Source organism: Callithrix jacchus, chromosome 13 (genome assembly GCF_049354715.1).
Source record: "Callithrix jacchus isolate 240 chromosome 13, calJac240_pri, whole genome shotgun sequence".
Taxonomy (NCBI): Eukaryota; Metazoa; Chordata; class Mammalia; order Primates; family Cebidae; genus Callithrix; species Callithrix jacchus.
Window position 1 is genome coordinate 90,016,146 of NC_133514.1, and position 23,333 is coordinate 90,039,478.

General features: G+C 42.5%; 1 protein-coding gene across 6 annotated transcripts in view; it reads left to right on the top strand.

Moving 5' to 3' along the window:
• The first annotated feature begins 16,068 nt into the window (after positions 1 to 16,068).
• KATNAL2 (katanin catalytic subunit A1 like 2) overlaps positions 16,069 to 23,333 on the top strand; it is a 113,006-nt gene continuing 105,741 nt past the window's right edge. For 5 of the 6 annotated variants that reach the window (XM_054244161.2, XM_078348088.1, XM_078348089.1 and 2 more), the window contains exon 1: positions 16,069 to 16,194. Coding sequence is in view for 2 of the 6 variants with exons in the window: in XM_008979748.5 (XP_008977996.3) it covers positions 16,144 to 16,194 (51 nt within the window). In the remaining 4 variants the exon portion in view is untranslated. The remainder of the gene's footprint in view (positions 16,195 to 23,333) is intronic. The other variant, XM_035270967.3, reaches the window with a different exon arrangement.

Sequence of the window (23,333 nt, forward strand, 5' to 3'; positions counted from 1 at the left end):
CATTTTGTGTGAGAACTAATAGAAATATCCAACAAGGCTGGGTGTGGTAGCTTATGCCTGTAATCCCAGCACTCTGGGAGGCTGAGGTGTGTTGACCACTTGAGGTCAGGAGTTAGTGACCAGTCTGGCTAACATGGCGAAACCTTGTTTCTATTAAAAATACAAAAATTAGCCGGGCTTGGTGGTGCACGTCTGTAATCCCAGCTGTTCAGGAGGCTGAGACAGGAGAATTGCCTGAACCCAGGAGGCGGAGGTTGCAGTGAGCCAAGATCGCTCCACTGCACTCCAGCCTGGCCGACAGAGCAAAACTTTGTCTCTCCAAAAAAAAAAAAAGAAATATTGAACAAAAGGAAACCTACCAGAGCAACCAGAAAAAGACTGCCATAGCCAAGCGCAGTGGCTCAAGCCTGTAATCCCAGCACTTTGGGAGGCCAAAGCGGGTGGATCACGAGGTCAAGAGATCGAGACCATCCTGGTCAACATAGTGAAAACCCGTCTCTACTAAAAATACAAAAAATTAGCTGGGCATGGTGGTGCGTGCCTGTAATCCCAGCTACTCAGGAGGCTGAGGCAGGAGAATTGCCTGAACCCAGGAGGCGGAGGTTGCAGTGAGCCGAGATCGTGCCATTGCACTCCAGGCTGGGTAACAAAAGCGAAACTCCGTCTCAAAAAAAAAAAAAAGACTGCAGTAAGAGCATGCTTACACATGCATATGTTTGAAAAAAATAACCTACTAGAAGCTCTAGAATTAATAGGTTTAAGAACCCAGTGTATAGATTTAATAGCATATTACACACAGTTTAAGAGAATTAGTAACCAGAATACATGCTAGAAGACTACTTAGGGCTACAATACCCGATGACGCCCTAAGTCAGAAAGGAGGAGAGAGGAAGTCACAGGAAGCCCAACAGGAAGTGAGCCCTGAAGCCATGTTTTCCCAAGGAAGCTGTGGACAAGGTGGCCTAGCCGGCACAGGGTTTTTGAAGAACTGCCACCACCTCTTTTGGTCAGCAAAAAAAAAAAAAAAATCTCTTCTGGAGCCTTCAAAGGCTAAATGGACAATATTGTCCAGGCTGGACTTGAACTCCTGGGCTCAAGTAAGACTTCCACCTCAGCCTCCAGAGTAGGTCCAATTATAGGCATGTGCCACTGCAACAGGCTACTTTTATGTATTTAAATAAATTTACAGTGAAAATGAAAAAAAGGGGCGGGGTGTGGTAGCTCACACCTATAATCCCAGCACTTTGAGAGGCTGAGGCAGGCGGATCACAAGGTCAGGAGTTCAAGACCAGCCTGGCCAATATGGTGAAATCCCATCTCTACTAAAAATACAAAAAATTAGCCAGGTGTAGTGACACGTACCTGTAGTCCCAGCTACTCAGGAGGCTGACGGAGGAGGATTGCTTAAACCCAGGAGGCAGAGGTTGCGTGAGCTGAGATTGTGCCACTGCACTCCAGCCTTGGCGACAGAGCAAGTCTCCATCTAAAAAAAAAAAAAGCATATCTGGAATAGGAGGAACTATAAATGAACTATAAATACTTGATGAGGATGCCATAGTTGAGAGACTTCCTTGAGTGACTTAAATTTACCAGTAAAATATAACAATTTCAAGTTTGTATGCACCTAATAATATGGCTTCAATGTCTCATACAGAACTACAATGAGAAACAGACAAAATCCACTTTTTGAAAGTGGAACATTTTTACTATACTTATATCAGTAACTGAGCCCCAAGATCAAACAAAACATCATTAAAAATATAGATTTTTGGAATAACATGATTAAAAAACTTAACCCAATTTATATAATAATGTTCACAAATGCATTATTTCAAACACACATAGACTGTTTATAAGAGGTGAACATACTCTGACAATAGAGCAAGTGCCCATAAATTGTAAAGAATTGAAATCATGCAGAGTACGGTCTGTGCACAATTAAGCTAGAAATCAATAATTAATAATAACCAGAAAATCACCTATATTTAAAAATTAAGAAATACTTTTCTACATAACCTAGGGGTGCTGGGCATGGTGGCATGCACCTGTATTCTCAGCTATTCAGGAGGCTCAAGTGGAGATCGATTGAGCCCAGGAATTTGAGAACAGCTTGGGCAACATAGCGAGATCCCATGTCAAATTAATAAATAATCTAGGGGTCAAAAGAAAAATCGTAATGAAAAATTTAAAACTATTTACCTGAATGATGATGAAAATACTACATATCCAAATTTATGGGCCAGGCATAGTGGCTCACACCTGTAATCCCAGCACTTTGGGAGGCTGAGGTGGGTGGATCACCTGAAGGTTAGAGTTCAAAACCAGCCTGGCCAACATGGTGAAACCTCCATCTCTAGTAAAAATATACAAAATTAGCTGGGTGTGGTGATGGGTGCTGCTAATCCCAGCTACTTGGGAGGCTGAGGCAGGAGAATCACTTGAAACTGGGAGGCAGAGGTTGCAGTGAGACAAGATCATGCCATTGCACTCCAACCTGGGCAACATGTACAAAACTTCTTCTAAAAAAAAAAAAACCAGGTATGCCAGAAAACAAGATTAAATGACTATAAACTAGCATGGGAGATTTGTCAAGAACTACTAAAAATCTGTTTTTCACTCACCTCTCTCTATCAGAAAGGCTGTCATGAGACAGTTTTTCATCACTTTCCAGGTTCTGATGAGGCGTGAGAAGCCACTATGAGAGTATAAACTCTTGGGCTGGGCAAGGTGGCTCACACCTATAATCCCAGCCCTTTGGGAGGCCAAGGCAGGTGGGTCACGAGGTCAGGAGATCGAGACCATCCTGACCAACATGGTGAAACTCTGTCTCTTCTAAAAGTACAAAAATCAGCTGGGTGTGGTAATGCACACTTGTAGTCCTAGCTACTCAGGAGAGTGAGAAGCTGAGTCAGAAGAATCTCTTGAACCCAGGAGGCAGAGTTTTCAGTGAGCTGAGATCACACCACTGCACTCCAGCCTTGTGACAGAGCAAGACTCTCTCAAAAAAAGAGTAGGAACCCTTTTTTTTTTTTTTTTTTCTTTGAGACAGAGTCTTGCTCCATTGCCAGGTGCCAGGCTGGAGCGCAGTGGCACAATCTCGGCTCACTGCAACCTCCGCCTCCCGGGTTCAAGCAATTCTCCTGCCTTAGCCTCCCAAGTAGCTGGGACTACAGGCATGCACTACCACGCCCAGCTAATTTTTGTATTTTTAGTAGAGATGGGTTTTCACCATGTTGGCCAGGATGGTCTCGAAGCTTTTACCTTGTGATCCGCCCGCCTCAGCCTCCCAAAGTGCTGTGATTATAGGCGTGAGCCACTGCGCCCGGCCGAGTATGAACTCTTTACCGCTGTGATCTTCCTAAATCTCACAACTCCAGTTTTTCAGGAGAAAAACATAACAAATTTCAATTGAGGGGCATTCTACAAAATACCTGTCTAGTACCCCTAAAAGTGTTAAGTTCATCAAAAACAAAGTCAGAGAAACTGTCATAGCCTAGAGGAGACTAAGGAGACATAATAGCTAAACGTTTTTTATTTCTTAACTTTATTATTATTATTATTTTCTATTTATTTTTTAATACCTAAATGTTATATAGTATCCTGGTTAGGATCCTGAAACAGAAAAGAATCCTAGGTACAAACTAAAGAAATCTGAATAAAGTATTGGCTTTAGTTAATAATAATGTGTCAATGTTTGTGTGATCTTTTTCACCAAGTCTCATACACAGATGCTTCTAAATTCCCTCCAGCTTACCAATGTAACACACAAATTTTATCATTTCTGAGTTCTATGACCTGAAAAAGTTTAGGAAGCACTAACCTACAGAAACTCTCATACATGTACATGTACACTAGGAGACATGTACAAGGATATTTATTGCACCATTGTTTGTAATTGTGAAAAAATGAAAACTGAATCTGTCCCTCAACATGACAGTAGATACTGTGATATAGTCCTGCAAAAGAATGCTATGTGGGGCAGGCTCCGTGGCTTGCACCTGTAATCCTAGCACTCTGGGAAGCTGAGGCAGGAGGATCACTTAAGCCCAGGAATTTGAAAACAGCTGGGACAACATAGGGAGATTCCCCACCCTGCCCACCCACCAAGAAATAAAAAATTAGCCGTGCATGGTGATGCACACCTATAGTCCCAGCTAATTTGGAGGCCGAGGTGGGAGGATCACTTGAGCCTGGAAAGTTGAGGCTGCAGTGAGCCATGTTTGTGCCACTGCACTGCACTCCTGGGTTTCAGAGCAAGAGTCTGTCTCAAAAAAAAAAAGGAGAGAGAGAGAAAGAAAGTTAGCTTTGTGTAGAATAAGAAAAAAATGGGCTGGGTGCAATGGCTCACACCTGTAATCCCAGCACTTTGGGAGTCTGAGGTGGGTGGATTGCCTGAGCTCAGGAGTTCGAGACAAACCTGGGCAGCATGGTGAAACCCCGCCTCTACTAAAACACAAAAAATTAGCCGGGCATGGTGGCATGCACCTATAGTCTCAGCTACTCGGGAGACTGAGACAGAAGAATTGCTTGAACCCAGGAGGAAGAGGTTGCAGTGAGCCGAGATCGCACTACTGCACTCCAGCCTGGGTGACAGAGACTCCATCTCCAAAAAGCAAAAAGAAAAAAATGAATGAATTAGAGCTACATATAAAAACATGAGCAAATCTCAAAAACAATTTTAAATGAAAATATCAAGTTGGAAAAAGTTATTTTTATATAAATTTTTCAGAAAACATAAATGCTATATATTTATGGATATATACATATGTGATAGAAATTCAGAACCTTACATGTGAATGATGACTATCAAAACCAAGACAGTGGGTACCTCTGGGGGGTGGGAATAGGATCTATAAAGTCTATTTTGGGGATTCCACTATACTTACAGTTTTCTTCCTTTAAAAAAGGAAAGATGGGCCAGGCGAGGTGGCTCAAGCCTGTAATCCCAGCACTTTGGGAGGCCGAGGTGGGTGGATCGCGAGGTCAAGAGATTGAGACCATCCTGGTCAACATGGTGAAACCCCATCTCTACTTAAAAAAATACAAAAAATTAGCTGGGCATGGTGGCGTGTGCCTGTAGTCCCAGCTACTTGGGAGGCTGAGGCAGGAGAATTGCCTGAACCCGGGAGGCAGAGGTTGCTGTGAGCTGAGATTGCGCCATTGCACTCCAGCCTGGGTAACAGGAGCGAAACTCCGTCTCAAAAAAAAAAAAAAAAAAAAAAAAAAAGATGGCTGGGCGCGGTAGCTCACGCCTGTCCTGTAATCAGCACTTTGGGAGGCTGAGGCAGGAGGATCACAAGGTCAAGAGATCGAGACCATCCTGGCCAACATGGTGAAACCCCATCTCTACTAAAAATACAAAAAATTAGCTGGGAGTGGTAGTACATGTCTGTAGTCCCAACTACTCAAGAGGTTGAGGCAGGAGAATTGCTTGAACCTGGAAGATGGAGGTTGCAGTGAGCTGAGATCATGCCACTGCACTCCAGCCTGAGTGACAGAGTGAGACTCTGTCTCAAAAAAAAGAAAAGAGAAGATCTGAAGCAAATATGACAAAATGTTAGGATTTGACAGACCTGGAAGGTGAATATACCAATGTATTATTCTATACACTTGTATGCTTAAGATATTTTATAACAAAATAAACAGAAAATATATCCTAACTCTGATGGTTCTTCAATACTTCCACTGCTTACTGCCACCATTTGACCTGGATAACCTGCAGTAGGCTTCTGTCTTATCTCCTTGCTTTCTCTCTCATTCCATTTCACATCCAGAATGATATTTCATAAATATAAATTAGTTCTCACCATCCTCCTATTCAAAACCTCTCAGTGGGTTTACATTACTCTAAAAATAAGAACCAAATGCCTTATCACATTCCACAGTTCCTTGTTTCAACTGCCTTTATCCCTGGTTCACTTAGTATCACTGTCCTTCCTCCAATATCATTATCTATCCTCTCAAACTGCTTGATTTTCTTTATGGAATATGTCACTACCTCAAATTATATTTATTCAGGTATTAGGGGTATAATAAATTTCTGCACCCCCAGTCCTTTACTAGCATATAAGTTCCATGAAGGCAGGGACTTTATTCTCTACTGTATCCCCATTGCCAAGAACATTGTTTGACTCACATCAAGTATGAAATACGTATTTGCAGAACAAATGAAGAAATGTATGATTTATTTTCATTCTAAAAGAGAAGAGATGTCATCTCAGTGATAAAATATGGCAGAATCAAATGTATGGAAGCTGAAAATTGCAGGGTATTCTATCAACAGTAACAACACTAATAGCCAAGACCCATAACGTATTCATTGTGTGCCAGGCATTTCCAAGCACTGGAATCACATATTTTTTGGGGTGCATGCCAACTTTGTTTTCCTTCTTATAGGCCCTGCAGACCTATTCATATCTAAGATCCTGCACGCGCCACCATTGATTTGATTTGAAAGCAACACTAATTGAGAAAAAAGTCCATCCATTAGCCAGAGACAGCATTCTTTTCCTTGCAAGTTTGAGCTGAGCGATGTGTAGGCTGAAGAAGTTTGAGGATGAGTCATACTAATGACAGGACACTTTTGAGTGAAGGGAACAGCTGCTGAGGCCCCTGAAGCTACACTGATCTCTGCCCTTTCTGAACCTTGTTGCTCAATGTTTCCTTGACTTAATGACATACGTTACCCTGCTATCCCTTCCAGTAAAATACACCCCCTTCATTTTTATTTTTTTATTTTTTTTATTTTTTATTTTTTTTTGAGACGGAGTTTCGCTCTTGTTACCCAGGCTGGAGCGCAATGGCGCGATCTCAGCTCACTGCAACCTCCGCCTCCTGGGTTCAGGCAATTCTCCTGCCTCAGCCTCCTGAGTAGCTGGGATTACAGGCACGCGCCACTGTGCCCAGCTAATTTTTTTTGCATTTTTAGTAGAGATGGGGTTTCACCATGTTGACCAGGATGGTCTCGATCTGTTGACCTCATGATCCACCCGCCTCGGCCTCCCAAAGTGCTGGGATTACAGGCTTGAGCCACCGCACCCGGCCTTCATTTTTAAAATGAACAGAGCTAAGTCTCTTTGTTTTGTTGATTATTCATTCTCTTAAAAACAAAAAAGCGGCCAGGAGCAGTGGCTCATGCCTGTAATCCTAGCACTTTGGGAGGCCGAGGCTCTTGGATTGCCTGAGCTCAGGAGTTCGAGACCAGCCTGGGTTACATGGTGAAACCCCATCTCTACTAAAATACACACACACACACACACACACACACACACACACACACAATTAGCTGGGTGTGGTGGCCGGCGCCTGTAGTCCCAGCTACTCGGGAGGTTGAGGCAGGAGAATCACTTAAACCTGGGAGGCGGAGGTTGCAGTAAGCCATTATCACTCCATTACACTCCACCCTGGGCAATAGAGCAAGACTCCATGTCAAAAAAAAAAAAAAAAAACCTAGATCAAGGAAAGTTGAGTAAGGCAGTCCTTTCCATGTATTGTCTCATTTGAGTAAGGCAGTTCTTTCCACACATTGTCTTATTTAATCCCTGGCACATTGTGAGAGATTATTACTGTTCCCATTTTGCATATGAAGAAACAAGGCTTGAACAGGTCCAACACCGTTCTTAAAATCAGGAGTTAGTGATGGGGCAAGATTCCAGCCCTGGCCTGTCTGACTGTAGAGCAGAGCTCTGAACTGCTATGTGGGGCTATAGGAAGGGCAGTAATAGGACTGCAGAGGGGATGAAGTTAGGAAGACAGGGCCAACATTGGGACACAGTTTAGGGTAAATTAAAAAATAACACAGTGATGGGGCAAAATCCAGATTTCACTCTGTCTGTGGGTAAGATCCAATTAAAGCTCTTTAGTTTTACATTCCAACAATCGTTGGCAGAGAGGAGATATACCAACACAGAATGTCTGTGTGATTAAAATGTTCTCTCTCTTTGTCAGAGTTGACAATGTTTAAAGAATGACAGGATACATTTTTTAGCAACATTAAAAAACCCGGAGTTTTAACAATATATATTCAGAGATAGCTTATAGTTGAGTGTCAGAAGGTTTGCAGTTAGGCAGGCACATTTCTTGTCATTCTTGAAAACTCCCTCTCATTCTTGCAAGCCTAGAGAAGCTCTGCTGAAGACAGTTTGACATAAATGAGGCGATGAAGACAGAATTACAAGGTGGGGAGGGGACAAGGAGAGAAAGGATTTGATGAAAAATGTATGATTTGAAGAGAGTTAATAAAACAAAAAGCTTATGATTAGCCATAATCCCAGCATTTTGGGAGGCTGAGTTTGGACAATCACTTGAGGCCAGGAGTTTGAGACCAGCCTGGCCAATGTAGCTGGACTCCTGTCTCTACAGAAAAATTTAAAAATTACCTGTGTTGTGGTGGCACACTCCTGTAGTCCCAGATACTTGGGAGACTGAGGCAGGAGGATCGCTTAAACCCAGGAGTTCCAGGCTGCAGTGAGTTATGATGGTGCTATTGCATTCCAGCCTGAGAGAGCAAGACCTTGACTCGAAAAACAAACAAATTTATGATTAAAAAACACTTGGAATCCCAGCAGTTTGGGATGCCAAGGGTTTGGAGGTGGATCACCTGAGGTCAGGAGTTCAGGACCAGCCTGGTCAATATGGTGAAACCCTGTCTCTAATAAAAATACAAAAATTAGGCAGGGTACAGTGGCTCATACCTGTAATCCCAGGACTTTGGGAGGCCGAGGTGGGCAGATCACGAGGTTAGGAGATCGAGACCATCTGGCCAAGGTGATGAAAGCCCATCTCCACTAAAATACAAAAAATTGACTGGGCGTTGTGGCCTGCACCTGTTGTCCCAGCTACTTGGGAGGCGGAGGAAGGGGAATCGCTTGAACCTGGGAGGTGGAGATGGCAGTGAGCCCAGATCGTGTCACTGTACTCCGCCTGGTGACAGAGGGAGACTCCGTCTCAAAAAACAAAATGGCAACAACAAAAAAAAGGGCGGCGGGGCACAGTTGCTCACGCCTGTCATTCCAGCACTTTGGGAGCCCAAGTCAGGTGGATAACCTGAGGTCAGGAGATTGAGCCCAGTGTGGACAATATGGTGAAACCCTGTCTCTAATACAAATACAAAAATTAGCCGGTTGTGCTGGCAGGTGCCTGTAATCTCAGCTACTCAGGAGGCTGAGGCAGGAGAATCGCTTGATCCCGGGAGGCAAAAGTTGCAGTGAGCTGAGACCATTCCACTGCACTCCAGCCTACTCAACAGAGCAAGACTCCGTAACAAAACAAACAAACAAAAATTAGGCATGGTGGTGAGCGCCTATAATCCCAGCTACTGTAGGTGAGGGGGAGGGTGGGGGAGCGAGGCTGAGGCAGGAGAATCGCTTAATCCCAGGAGGTGGTGCGGGGGTTGAAAAAAAAATTCAGAAATCACTTTACAAAGCGTCTTTGCTGTAACAGAAATGATAAGTGGAGAAACTGGTTTTCTCCAACTGAAATTGGATTGTAGTTTTTCAATACTTTAAAAAATAATGTGCCTTGGAGGTGGGAGGGGTGGGGAGGAAAAGAACAAAAATGAAAATAAAAATAATGTGTGCCTTGAGAAACAAACGGTAGACTTGTGCTGTATTTTCATATCCGCCAAATAGCATTTTTTTTTTTTTGAGACAGGGTTTCACTCCTATTGAGTAGTTGGGACTACAGGTGCGTAAATAATTTTTTTCAGAAAAAGTTCTACTTTCTTCCATTTTGGAGTCAATTTTGCACACATTAGACTGCCTAATTTGTCCTAAAAAGGCTCTGTTTGTTTTTGTTTTCCAGCCTTTTGTTCTCCACATATTTCATCTTGGATAGTTTCTACTGTTACATCACCACGTTCACTGATCCTTTTTCTGCGATTTGAATCTGCTATGAAGCTTGTCCAGTAAATTTTTAATTTCAGAAGTTCATTTTGTTCTATTATAATATCTTCTATCTCTCCTCATTATGCTCACAGTTTTCCTTTCTCGACCACAATAATAGTTATTTTAAGGTCCTTGTCTGCTATTCAGTCATCTCTGTAATTCCTGGATATGTTTCTAACAATTTGTTTTTCTCCTGTTCATTGGTCACATTATTCTGCCTTTGTAATTTTTTTTTTCATACCTAGCAGTTTTGGTTGGATGTTGGGTGTTGTGAATAAGACGTTGGTGAGTACCTAAGTTTTGTTTTCTTCCTTTGAAGAATGCTGGGTTTTCTTTTGTCGGGCAGATAAGTTACTCGAAGATTAACTCCATCCTTTTGAGGTTTGTTTTAAACCTTGTCAGGGTTTGGCCCTTCGCTTGTGAATGCCTTAGATGTTCAAGGAGGTCTCTCCACTCTAATTATTCCAACTTTGAATTTCTTTCGGGCTTGTGTGTATAATGGTAATTTTTCTACTTGCAGCTCTCTGGAAGTTGTCCTTTCCACGTTTTTTGATGTGTATGGTCTCATGGACTCTCATCCTTTGCATACCCAAGTTAGAATTCATCCAAAGACCCCAGGACACTCCTATGCAAATTTCTAGAATTCTTTTTCTGTGTACTTATTCTTTTCCAGTAATTTTGTCAGGCATTTGAACTACAGCAACACCATCTTGAATAGGAACTGGGTACAAGGAGGCTGAGACCTACAGGACTGCATTCCTGACTGAGTATAATGAGGAGAGACAGAAGATATTATCGTAGAACAAAATGAACTTCTGAAATTAAACATTTACTGGATGAGTGTAATAGCAGATTAAAATTGCAGGAAACGGATCAGCATCCAGTCCTACTGGACTGGTCAGCATAAGATACAGGTCATAAAGACCTTGCTGATAAAACAGCTTGCAGTAATGAAGCCGGCGAAAGCCACCAAAACCAAGATGATGATGAGAGTGACCTCTGATCGTCCTCACTGCTACACTCCCACCAGCACCACGACAGTTTACAAATGCCATGGCAAAGTCAGGAAGTTACCCTGTATGGTCTACAAAGGGGAGGCATGAATCATCCACCCCTTACTTAGCATATAATCAATAAATAACCAAAATATGGGCAACCAGTAGCCCTTGGGGCTTCCCTGGCTATGGAGTAACCGTTCCTTTACTTTCCTAATACATTTGCTTTCACTTTGCTCTATGGAGTCACCCTGAATTCTTTCTTGCGTGAGATTTAAAAACCCTCTTTTGGGGTCTGTATCAAGATCCCTTTCCATTAACAATTTGTCCTGCAAGTTTAATCTGATTCAGCATCCCCAAACTTCTATCTCTCTTTCAACTTAGTGAAGTTAACATATTGTATTTTTGTTCCCTCTGCCTGTGCTAAAGACCAAAAAGGACTTCTACACAGAAATCTAGCACGATTGTAGGGCTCACCTTAATTGTTTTTCTTCTCTCTTGTATCTCAGTTCTGTGATGCCTATTGTCTTATTTGTGAAAACTATTGCTCTATTTATCTTGTCTAGTTTGTTGTGTAGCTGTCTCGTTTTCTAGTTGTTTAGAGTAGCAGATCTAGTCCAGTACTAGTTACTCGACATAGCCAGAGGAAGAAGCTTTTTCTGCCTTTTTCTTTTTTTTTTTTTTTGCCCACCCGCAACTGTCTTGATTGAGTTATAGGAAAAAGCTTTTTGAAAACATTTCTGTAACAAACTTCTTTCTTCAAAATCAAATCTTACAGAATAAGGAGATAAAAAGAGAATCAGCTTTTCATTCAACAAATATTATCTAATTCCATTAGCTGTACTAAGCATGATATAATAATATTTTTTTAAAAGCGCCCTCAAGAAATATTCAGTCTAGTACTATGTTTTTCAAACTTCAGTTTGTGACCACTTAGAGGATTATTACATAAAAATGAGCATTTTAAAGAAGAGAAACTGAGAATAGCAAAGTACATCACATTGGTAAGCATAAGTATTTCAATGAACTTGAGTCTGATTTGTTATATACCTATATCCTATGGCCTCATGTAAATGTATTTCTTATCGTCTTATTTTTCTTTTTCTTAATTGAGATGGAGTCTCTGTCATCCAGGCTGGACTGCAGTGGTGTGATTTCAGCTCACTGAAACTTCCGCTTCCCAGGTTCAAGAAATCCTCTTGCCTCAGTCTGTTGAGTAGCTGGGATTACAGGCACCTGTCACCACACCCAGCTAATTTTCGTATTTTTGGTAGAAATAGGGTTTCACCATGTTGTCCAGGCTGGTCTTGAACTCCTGACCTCAGGCAATCCTCCTGCCTTGGCCTCCCAAAGTGCTGGGATTGCAGGAGTGAGCCACCACGCATGGCCTAAAATCTCTCTCTCTTTTTTTTCTTTTTCTTTTTGAGATGGAGTTTTGCTCTTGTTACCCAGTCTGGAGTGCAATGGCACCATCTCAGCTCACCGCAACCTCCGCCTTCCGGGTTCAGGCAATTCTCCTGCCTCAGCCTCCTGAGTAGCTGGGATTACAGGCACGCGCCACCATGCCCAGCTAATTTTTTGTATTTTTAGTAGAGACGGTGTTTCACCATGTTGACCAGGATGGTCTCCATCTCTTGACCTCGTGATCCACCCGCCTTGGCCTCCCAAAGTGCTGGGATTACAGGCATGAGCCACCGCACCCAGCCCAATATATTTCTTAATGTGGTTCTTGCTTAGAAAAGTTTGGAAGCTAGTGATCACCTGGAGGAGATTCTCTAGAAAAACTGTCTTAAATTTGGAAATAAGGCAAAAGAGATTACAGTGTATTTTTTCAATGTTATACTGTTTGGGAAGCCCAATCAAGGATTAAGCATTGTTTAAGAGTTTTGTTGGGAGTCCATATTTGGGTCCCCTTCCACAATCTTCGTGGAAACTTTCTCTCTCTCATCTTTTTCTCTTTCCGTTTCCTCTGTCTCTACCCAAATAAATCACTTTCTGTCAAAATAATAAATAAAAATAATAAAAAGAGTTCCAGTCAAGGATTATTTGATTCTCTACAGCAGCATCATCCAATACAGTCGCACTAGATATGTGACAATTGAATACCTGAAATGTGAGTAGAGTGACTGAGGAATTGGATTTTTAATTATGTTTAATTTGTTAAAATTTAAAGGAAAATGGTCAAAACTAGAGGAATGTATCTTTATTTGACTTTGAGTCTTACTCTTAATTAAGGACTCTGACTGAGTCAAATAATGTTAACTAACAGATTTGTGTCCCTTAGAGAAGACAATTTCAAAGGTTATAGTTTTATTGCCCTCCAAGACATTAACCAGTTTTGTATCTAACCTAGCAGTCTTATAAAGTTGGCCCTCTGTATCCATGGGTTTGGCATCTGGAGATTCAATCAACTAAGAAATAAAAATATTAAAATAAAAATAAATAGTACAACAATAAAAATTAATATAAAATGCAGTATAATGAATATTAACACAGCTTGTACATTGTATTAGGTATTAGAGTAATCTGGAGATGATTTAAAGTATATGGTATGGGCTGAGCACAGCGGCTCATACCTGTAATCCCAGCACTTTGGGAGGCCAAGGCAGGTGGATCACTTGAGGTCAGGAGTTCGAGACCAGCCTGACCAACATGGTGAAATCCCATCTCTACTAAAAATACAACAATTAACTGGATGTTGTAGCTGGGCATCTGTAATCCCAGCTACTCAGGAAGCTGAGGCAGGAGAATTGCTTGAACTAGGATGGCAGAGGTTGCAGTGAGCCAAGATTGTGCCACTGCACTCCAGGCTGAGCAACAGAGCAAGATTCCATCTCAAAATAAATAAATAATAAAATACGGTATACAGAAATTAGCCGGGAATGGTGACATGTGCCTGTAATGCCAGCTACTCGGGAGGCTGAGGCAGGAGAATTGCTTGAACCCAAGAGGCGAAGGTTACAATGAGCCAAGATCGTGCCACTGCACTCCAATTTGAGTGACAAAGCAAGACTCTGTCTCAAAAAAAAAAAATAAAATAAAAATAAATAAATAAAGTATATGGGATGACGTGCTTATATGCAAGTAATATGACAGTTCATGTAAAGAACATAAGAATCCCCAGTTTTGGTGTCAGTGGTGGGAATAGAACCAGTTTCCAGTAGATCCTGAGGGACACTGTACTAACATTGGTTTTTAAAATGTCTGTAAATATCCATGTCCTTATAATGTTTTTTTCTTTTTTTTTTGAGATGGAGTCTTTCTCTGTCACTCAGGCTGGAGTGCAGTGGCACAGTCTTGGCTCCCTGCAGCCTCTGCCTCCTGGTCCAGCAGTTCTCCTGCCTCAGCCTCCTGGATAGCTGGGATTCCAGGCATGTACCATTATGCCCAACTAATTTTTGTATTTTTAGTAGAGACAGTTTCACCATGTTGGCCAGGCTAGTCTTGAACTCCTGACCTCAGGTGATCTGCCCGCTTCGGTCTCCCAAAGTGCTGGGATTACAGGAGTGAGCCAATACACCCCGCCTTATAATGTTCTTCAAACCCGCTTTACCATCTATCTTATTGGCTCCCTCATTAATGAGTTAGGCAAAGTCATTGATAGGTGTCTATTCATATCAAAGGATCACATTTTTAACTTTTTGAAAACCATATTTCAACAAAATAATGTGATAAGAGCAGTATGAAAAGTATGTTGTGTAATCAGGAATTAATTTGTTCTCTGCCTAAGCTTTGCCTGGGGTAAGTATAGTTACTGTTAGGAGAAAATGCCATTGAATTATCCTAGAAGGTAATTTTTGAGCTGTCTTGCAGGCAAAATAGACTTCCTTAGGCAGCAGGGGTGAGAGTGGTCCTCCAAGCCAAAGCAACTACTCGTTAGTGGTTCACAAGCATTGTAAGCAGTTTGCTTGTGTTAGAGTGGGAGTGCCTGTATCCAGGTGAGAATTAGGGATGAGACTGGACAGGAAGGGTGGAAGCGAGGAACAGTGAAAAGAGCATTGGCTTCAGTGAGGAAACAGGTTTGTATCCTAACTCTTCCTAGCACTACCTATTAATAATTTGGCTTGTTGAGTCTGTTTGCATAACTGTAAATTGGGGACATTACTAACTTCTTCATGTTGTTTTAGGATTATATTAGTCAAGTAAATCACATAGTACATTGGTGCTGTAGATGTTTAATAAGTTACAGTTATTATTATTAATTAGAAAGTGGTCAAAAATTTCACATGGTGCCAAGTTTAAATAAGATAAAGAATGTAAAATAACCTGCATTCGGATTTCCTAATTAGGAAGTTATTGACGACTCTGGCAAGAACTGCTTCAAAGGAGCAGGATCAGAATGTGTTGAGAAATGGGTAGGAGGTAAGAAAGTGAAGAAGAGGATGGCTAGTCCTTTCAGAAAGGTTGTCCTGAATGGGAGAGAAGTGATTCAATTCAACACTTATGAGAACCTTTTTTTTTTTTTTTGTAGATTGAGGAGTCTTTAATATTTTTGTATTCTGAAGGGAGAAATGGATAAAGAAGACCGAAGATAATGATGAGAGGATGCTTTGGAATAGGATTCACAGCAAGAGAGCCAGAAGGGAAAGACATTGAAGAACCAGATGACTAGTTAACACATAAAGAAAATGGAGCAGAGGAACACACATTCATGTTTCTCCACGTCTAATGAGAACAAGTGTAATGTGAAGGGAATTGGAGAAGGGAAAGTTTGATGCACAGTTTGCATCCCAGAAGGATCCTGACAACCAAAGTATCCACAGCAGATTCATCCAGTCTAGATGGACCATGCACAGATAATTTCAAAGAAAAGCAGGAGGGATTTCCAAACCTTTACCCTAATCCGGGGAGGAGAAGAGGAGACGTCGAAATACAGTCTTGGGGATAGAAGCATTGGGTCGCAAAGGCCTGAACAACTGTCAAAATCAAGGACAAATAGTATGGTACATAATCCTTAACTTGCATTTTAGAAACGAGTAAAGAAAACCAAAACAATTGCGAAGCCCGTCCCATACTCTACCAATCATCCCTTATTGATCTCTTGATTGGCCAGTGCCACGCAAACACCCTGGCTAAAACATGCATGGTCTAACATTGATTGGCATGTTAAAGAATCCGTCTGTGGCCGCCGATTGGCCAGCGTGTCTAGGCTCTAGCCAATCCGGAAAGGGGCGGGCCGGTTAAGCTTCAGGTTCCTTAGATCGATGGGTCAACACAGTAACTGACTCCTCTTCTCCCTTCTCTCGGGCCTAGCTCAGTGTCTGATGGAGCTTTCCTACCAGACCCTCAAATTCACGCATCAGGCGCGGGAAGCGGTAAGGAGCGCACATATAAAAAATAACTATACCAAGATTCCCTCTCTTCCTGCTGCTGCAGGCCGATTCCGAGTCTGCGGTTGCTATGGCGACAGAGTCGGCTACTGGAGCAGCGCAAACAAAGTGGGAGGTGCTCAGCCCCTGTGGTTAAATCCCGCAATGTGGCTTGTAGTCGTGATAGGGGGAAAATAAATGAGACAGAGGCGGGTTTGGGGGTGACAACGGGTCGGATGAAAGGGACGGCGGGGTCGGTTCCTGACTGAGGAAACGAGATATTGAGGGGGAGGTGTTATTAGACCCTGAATCTTGATTGGGTGAATGGACTTGGGGAGTGGACAAATTAGATTGTCGAAAGGCAGGAAAACATTGACCTGGGCGTTGGTTAGAATATTGGCTTCCGATCCTGATTCGCCATTACTAAGGCGAGAGATCTTCGGCATTTACTTCCCCTCTTGGGCTTCAGTTTCTTCATTTGGAAGTCAGGGAATTGGACTGTAATCTTTTTCACACGAAGATTGCATGAGCTCTACAATACATTAAGTGGTTTCCTGTGGACTGTATCATCTGCCACTGGCCGGCAATTCTTTCCACAGCGATGAACATGAGTTGAGGACACATTTGTCTGCCAGGCATTGGGGAGATAAAAACAATGTGGGGGCGGTGGAAGGAAAAATAAAATTAAGGTTAAAAAAAAAATAACTTCTATCTGGGCCGGGCGTGGTGGCTCACGCCTGTAATCCCGGCACTTTGGGAGACCAAGGCGGGCGGATCATGAGGTCAGGAGTTGGGGACCAGCCTGGCCAGCATGGTGAAACCCCGTCTCTACTAAAAACTACAAAAATTAGCCGGGCATGGTGGCGCGCGCCTGTAGTCCCAACTACTTGAGAGGCTGAGGCAAGAGAATGGCTGGAACCGGAGAGGCAAAGGTTGCAGTGAGCCAAGACTGGGCCACTGCACTCCAGCCTGGGCAACAGTTCGAGACTCAGTCTCAAAACAAAACAAAACAAAACACAAAAAGCCTTATATCTGGATCTCATCCCCAGAGGTTCAGAATTACTGGCTTGGGATGAGTCCTATGCATGAATATTTTTAGGAAGTTCAACAGGTGATTACAGTGGGTAGCCAAGGTTATGAACCGCAGCTCTAGTATCTCCTATTTAAGAAACTAATTATACACACAAAAGCAATCCTCTGTTTGGCTTCATACCCCTCTAGAGTTACCAACCTCTATTTGTTTCTCTTCACCTTCTAGAAAGGGTTGGCTACACATGTTGCTGCTTCCTATTTCAATCTGAGGTTGAACTGCCTACCTCAGAATCTTTTGGGTTACCCCAGCGGATTCTTGGGCCTCACCAAGACACTGAATCAGAAACCCCCAGAATGGTTTCTTGAAACTTGCATTAATTTAAGCATGAACTCCACGTTTGAAAAATACAGCCGTAAACGTTCTCATATATTTTCACGACTTCTAATACTATTTTTTTTCTTCATTTATCCTTTTGGAGACAGTCTCGCTCTGTTGCCCATGCTGGAGTGCAGTGGCATCATCTCAGCTCACTGCAGCCTCCACCTCCCAGGTTCAAGCGATTCTTCTGCCTCAACCTCCCGAGTAGTTGGGACTACAGGCACTTGCCAGCATGCCCAGCTAATTTGTTGTATTTTCAGTAGAGACAGGATTTCACTGCGTTAGCCAGGATTGTCTCTATCTCCTGACCTTGTGATCCACCCACCTCGCCCTCCCAAAGTGCTGGAATTACAGGTGTGAGCCACTGTGCCCAACCTGATTCTACTTCTATAATGTATTCAATAATCCATATCTTCACATCCACCATCCTGATCTAAAACTCCATACCCTCTCACTGGAACCACGAATAGTGTTTTGGTTATTCCCTGTTGGTTTTTGCCTCTCTCCAGTCCATCTTCATCCAATGATCAGGGTGATTTTCTTAAAATAGTGTCACTCTTTTAATGGGATACTTTTAATGACTTTCCATTAACCCCCCCCAAATCTTGCCAAGACCTAAAAGCACTGCAATAAAGCCCAACCTCTGCCTCCATGCACTTTCTCTTCATTTTCTGTGTTGACACTCAGTGCTCCAGCCAAATTCTCCCTAATCTGACATGTCTCCCAACTTCATATTGTCTACACCATCAATTTGGTGTTTAATTGGATTAACTATATTGTTATCTGTTGCTCACATGCAACAGATGATATAAATTTCTTGTAACTTGAAAGCAAGGCAGGAACCCAAGCCTTATTTTTTGTTTTAGTCCCTAGATGGCGCTAAGAGCAATATTTAAGTATGCTCCCTGATGGTTTGATCTCTTGGGGTCTATGTGCAAGGAACTGTGCTGATTACGGATCTGGAGAAGCTGGAGGAGGGGAGGTGATCCGCTGTATTAGATATAAAGAGGACTGCACATCCTGAAGGAACTCTGATCACCTACGTCAGCTACTGTATTGGGATTTTCAGAATATTTCTTTGCAGTTGGTTTTCGTTGTTTTAAGTTATTTACGTATATATTTTCAATTTTTAGCAAAAATTATTTAAAATTTTAGTAGTTCAACAAAATTTGAAAAAAACAAGTCTCCTGCTTCACCTCACTTGGCCCTTATTTAATTACTGCTCCCCAGAAGCAACTACTTCGAGTTTTAGCAGTTTTTTCAAAATAACATGTTCTTACTCCTGAAGCTTGATTTTTCATCCTCAGTTATAGTCGACACACTTTTATGAAAGATGAGCACTGAGCTCTCTTCTCCCTCTCCCTCTCCCTGGCTCTCCCCACCATAAGCACATACTTCCCTTCCTTCATTCTCTCAACATAGAGAGAAATTCTGTTATATTTTTTGTTAAATCAATTTTCAATATTTATAATCTGATCGTGTAAATATTACTTAGAACTGAGCCATACGGTGCACTTTGGTTACATTTTATTTTTTACTTAACTTTTGGGACAAGACTCAATCATATGTTCACCAATGCTTTCTTCTTTGGTTTACTTTTCTGTATATTTGATACCACTTCCTTCCCAGACTTTCCAACAGAACTGTAAAATTCTCAGTGTAGGGAAGCTCATCAGTTAGTTTCCAAATCCCGTGGTTTTTTGTTTGCTTGGTTTTTTTCCCTGGGTGTTATGCTTTCTGGATCTCTGATGTTCTCCTGCTGTGTCAACTCTTGCTCTCTGGGCTTGCTATACAGTGTTTCTTTCCCTAGGAAATCTCTTCCTCCCTTCGCTATGTTAGAAATCCTGTTTCCAGGGCCGGGCGTTGGTGGCTCAAGCCTGTAATCCCAGCACTTTGGGAGGCCGAGGCGGGTGGATCACGAGGTCAAGAGATCGAGACCATCCTGGTCAACATGGTGAAACCCCGTCTCTACTAAAAATACAAAAAATTAGCTGGGCATGGTGGTGCGTGCCTGTAATCCCAGCTACTCAGGAGGCTGAGGCAGGAGAATTGCCTGAACCCAGGAGGCGGAGGTTGCAGTGAGCCGAGGTCGTGCCATTGCACTCCAGCCTGGGTAACAAGAACGAAACTCCGTCTGAAAAAAAAAAAAAAGAAATCCTGTTTCCAGGCCCCGTGTCTTCCCCCTTCTTGCCCTATATCCCTCTTGTAGTGAAACGTATCAACCAATAACTACCTGAGAAAAGATATATGGGAGGTAAAGTTTTGGAAACAAAATACCTATGTAACTTCTCCTCTCACCTTGATTGATGGATTGGCTGAGATTAATACTCTAGGTTGGGATTGATTTCATCTCAATTGAGAAGGCATTGCTCTATTACCTTTTTTTTTTGAGCACTTGCTCTGTCAGCAGTGGGCCGACCTTGGCTCATTGTAACCTCCACCTCCTGGGTTCAAGCTATTCTCATGCCTCAGTCTCCCAAGTAGTTGGGATTACAGGGGTACACCACCATGCACGGCTAACTTTCTATTTTTAGTAGGCACCAGGTTTCACCATGTTGCCCAGGCTGGTCTTAACCTCCTGGCCTCAAGCACTCCATCTGGCTTAGCCTCCCAAAGCACTGGGATTACAGGCATGAGCCACCATGCCAAGCCCCAGTTACTTAATTTCTTTCTTCTTTAAAGAAAGACAGGGTTTCTCCCAGGCTGGAGTGCAGTGGCAAGATTTATTTCACTGCAGTCTTGAATGCTTGGGCATAAATGATCCTCCCATCTCAGCCTCCCAAGTAGCTGGGACTACAAGTGTACACCACCACATCTGGTTAAGTTTTTAATTTTTTGGTAGAGACAGGGGTCTCACTATGTTGCATAGGCTGGTTTCAAACCCCTGGTCTCAAGTGATCTTCCCCCACCCACCACCTTGGCCTACCAAAGTGCTGGAATTACAGGCATGAGCCATTGCACTCAGCCTGCAGGTATTTTTTTAGTTGATGGGCTAAATGTTTCTTTTTCACTTTATCTTGTTCTTACAAGATGTCAGGGTTTCTTTTTCTCTTTGAGGAGGTTTTCCTTTCCTTCCTTCCTTCCTGACTTTCTTTTTCTTTCTTTCTCTCTCTTTCTTTACTTTTTTTTTGTTTCCTTACTTCCTTCTCCTTGTTTTCCTTCCTTCCTCCCTTCCTTCCTTCCTCCCCCCTCCCCTCCCCTCTCCTTCCTTCTTTTCTTTTTCTTTCTTTCTTCTAACATTTTATCTGTTTCCCTTTATGTTCCTTTTTGCATTTTTTAATTTGTGGTTTTGTTTTTCATGTGAGATATTTTCCTTAAAAGTCAGCGATAACATGGCTGTCCATTTGTTTTTAAGAATGAGACACCTAGGCTGGGCATGGTGGCTCACACCTCTAATACCACTTTGGGAGGCCGAGGCAGGTGGAGGGCTTGAGGCCAGGAGGTTGAAACCAGCTTGGGCAACGTGGTGAAACCCTGTGTCTACTAAAAATAGAAAGTTAGCCAGGCATGGTGGCGCCACCCCTATGTTAGAGGTGGGAGAGTTGCTTAAGTCCAGAAGTTCAATACCAGCCTGGGCTACAAAGTGAGACCTCACTGCAATAAAAAAATAAGCAAAATGAACTGGGCATAGTGGCAAGTGCCTGTAGTCCCAGCTATCTGGGGTGCTAAAGTAGGAAGATCACTTGGGACTGGCAGGTTGAGGCTGCAGTGAGTCGTGATCATACCACTGCACTGTCTCAAAATAAAATAAAATAAAAATAAAAATAATGAGACACCTAAAAGTTAATTAGAATCTGTGTGTTTTAGAGGAGGCTTGTCTCATAAAGACAGTTTTTCTGTAGGATCATCAGGTAGCCAAGGACCTTATCGTTAGGGGATGCCAAATGCCAGTATGTGTAGGTCTTTTTTTCCTAGGTCTTCAATTTCTGTGCTCTCCTTCAGGGAATAAGAGCACAATAAGTTTGGTTGCCAGCATTGTCGGAGGGAACAGAGGAAGACTTTGTGGGGGTGAAGGCAGAGAACAGAAGGTGAGGTTTCACTTCCCTCTTCAATATAGAGGCTTGCACTGAGTTATCCCTTTCTTCAGGTAGTCCTGGTGTCCTCAAGTTCAAAGTTTCTCTGGGTGAGTGTCCTTTGAAAGAGTAAACTTCGTCTTCTGCCTGAGTAGGGGAGGAATTGTAACCTGATTGGAGAGGAGGAGGGAACCCGTAATACTCTGTTCAGCATGCTGTTTACACCTCACTTCTGCCCTTGGAGGTGCCTGATGACTCCAGAGGAACCTGGTTTCCCCATTCCTATAACTTTCTTGTTGTTGTTGTTTTGAGACACAGTCTTGCTCTGTCGCCCAGGCTGGAGTGCAGTGGCATGATCTTGGCTCACTGCAACCTCCGCCTCCCGGGTTTAAGCGATTCTCCTGCCTCAGCCTCTGGAGTAGGGGGGACTACGGACAGGCTCATGCCACCATGCCCAGTTAATTTTTTGTATTTAAGTAGAGATGGGCTTTCACCGTGTTGGCCAGATGGTCTGGATCTCCTGAGCTCATGATCTGCCCGCCTCGACCCTCCCCCCAAAATTTCTGGGATTACAGACATGAGCCTGGCCCATTCCTGGAATTTTCTAGTGTTCTGTCATAAAGATCTGTTTGCTTCTCTTTCTTTCTCCTCCTCATCCTCTTCCTCTTCCTGCTCTTCTTCCTCTTCTTCTTTTCTTTTTTTTTTTTAGACAGAGTCTCACTCGACTGTCACCTGGCTGGAGTGCAGTGGTGCAAATTTCAGCTCACTGCGACCCCTGCCTCCTGGGTTCAAGCAATTCTCCCACCTCAGCCTCCTGAGTAGCTGGGACTACAGGCATATGCCACCACACCTGGCTAATTTTTGTATTTTATTTTATTTTTATTTTTGGTAGAGACAGGTTTTCACCATGTTGGCTAGGCTGGTCTTGAACTCCTGATATCGAGTGATCTGCCTGTCTCCGTCTTAGCTAAAGTGCTGGGATTACAGGCGTGAGCCACTGTGCTTGGCCTCTGCTTCTTGTTGGCTTTCTTCTTGTAGATGCTGATTTTCTCTATTTTTAGTTTTCTTTGCTTTCCTAAGTCAGTTGGTGTTTATCCACTTGCTTCCCATCTGCCTGGTTTGGGTCATAGAATTTTCTTCCTTTACCACCATTTTAATGTGGTTTTGGGAGGCAGCAGAGATAAATGGTCTCAAGAACAATTTTATTTAGATTATTTATTGAGTGCCTAATGGGTACACAGAATCCTACTAGTTGCTATTGCAGAAGGTGGTTTCAGAAAGTGCATATTTTAAAAATTAACTAACATGATTCATATCTAAAAGTTTTTTTAAAAATTGATTTCAAGTTAGGCATTTGTCACACATGTATTTATGTATTCAAATTTAGTTTTCAACATGGTTATTTCTTCGGATATCGTAGGGTCTAATGGCTGAGCATGAGAAAGGGTGTTAGATGCTTTTAATTTATATCTTGGTTTTCATCTGATTAACACTAAGGCAAATGTGCATTTATTCATTAACTCATATGATAAACGCAACTTAGTGTTTGCTTTCTGTAAAACATGGTACTGGTGTTTTGAGATATGCCTAGATGGGATTATTTTTAGAAAGGCCATATTCTCTTGGTTTTCATGATGCTACCATTTCCTTGTTTCCTACATTTCTTTCTGGCCTCTTTGATGAGTTGCTCCTTCTTTGCCCCTTAAATTCTTGTTCTTTAG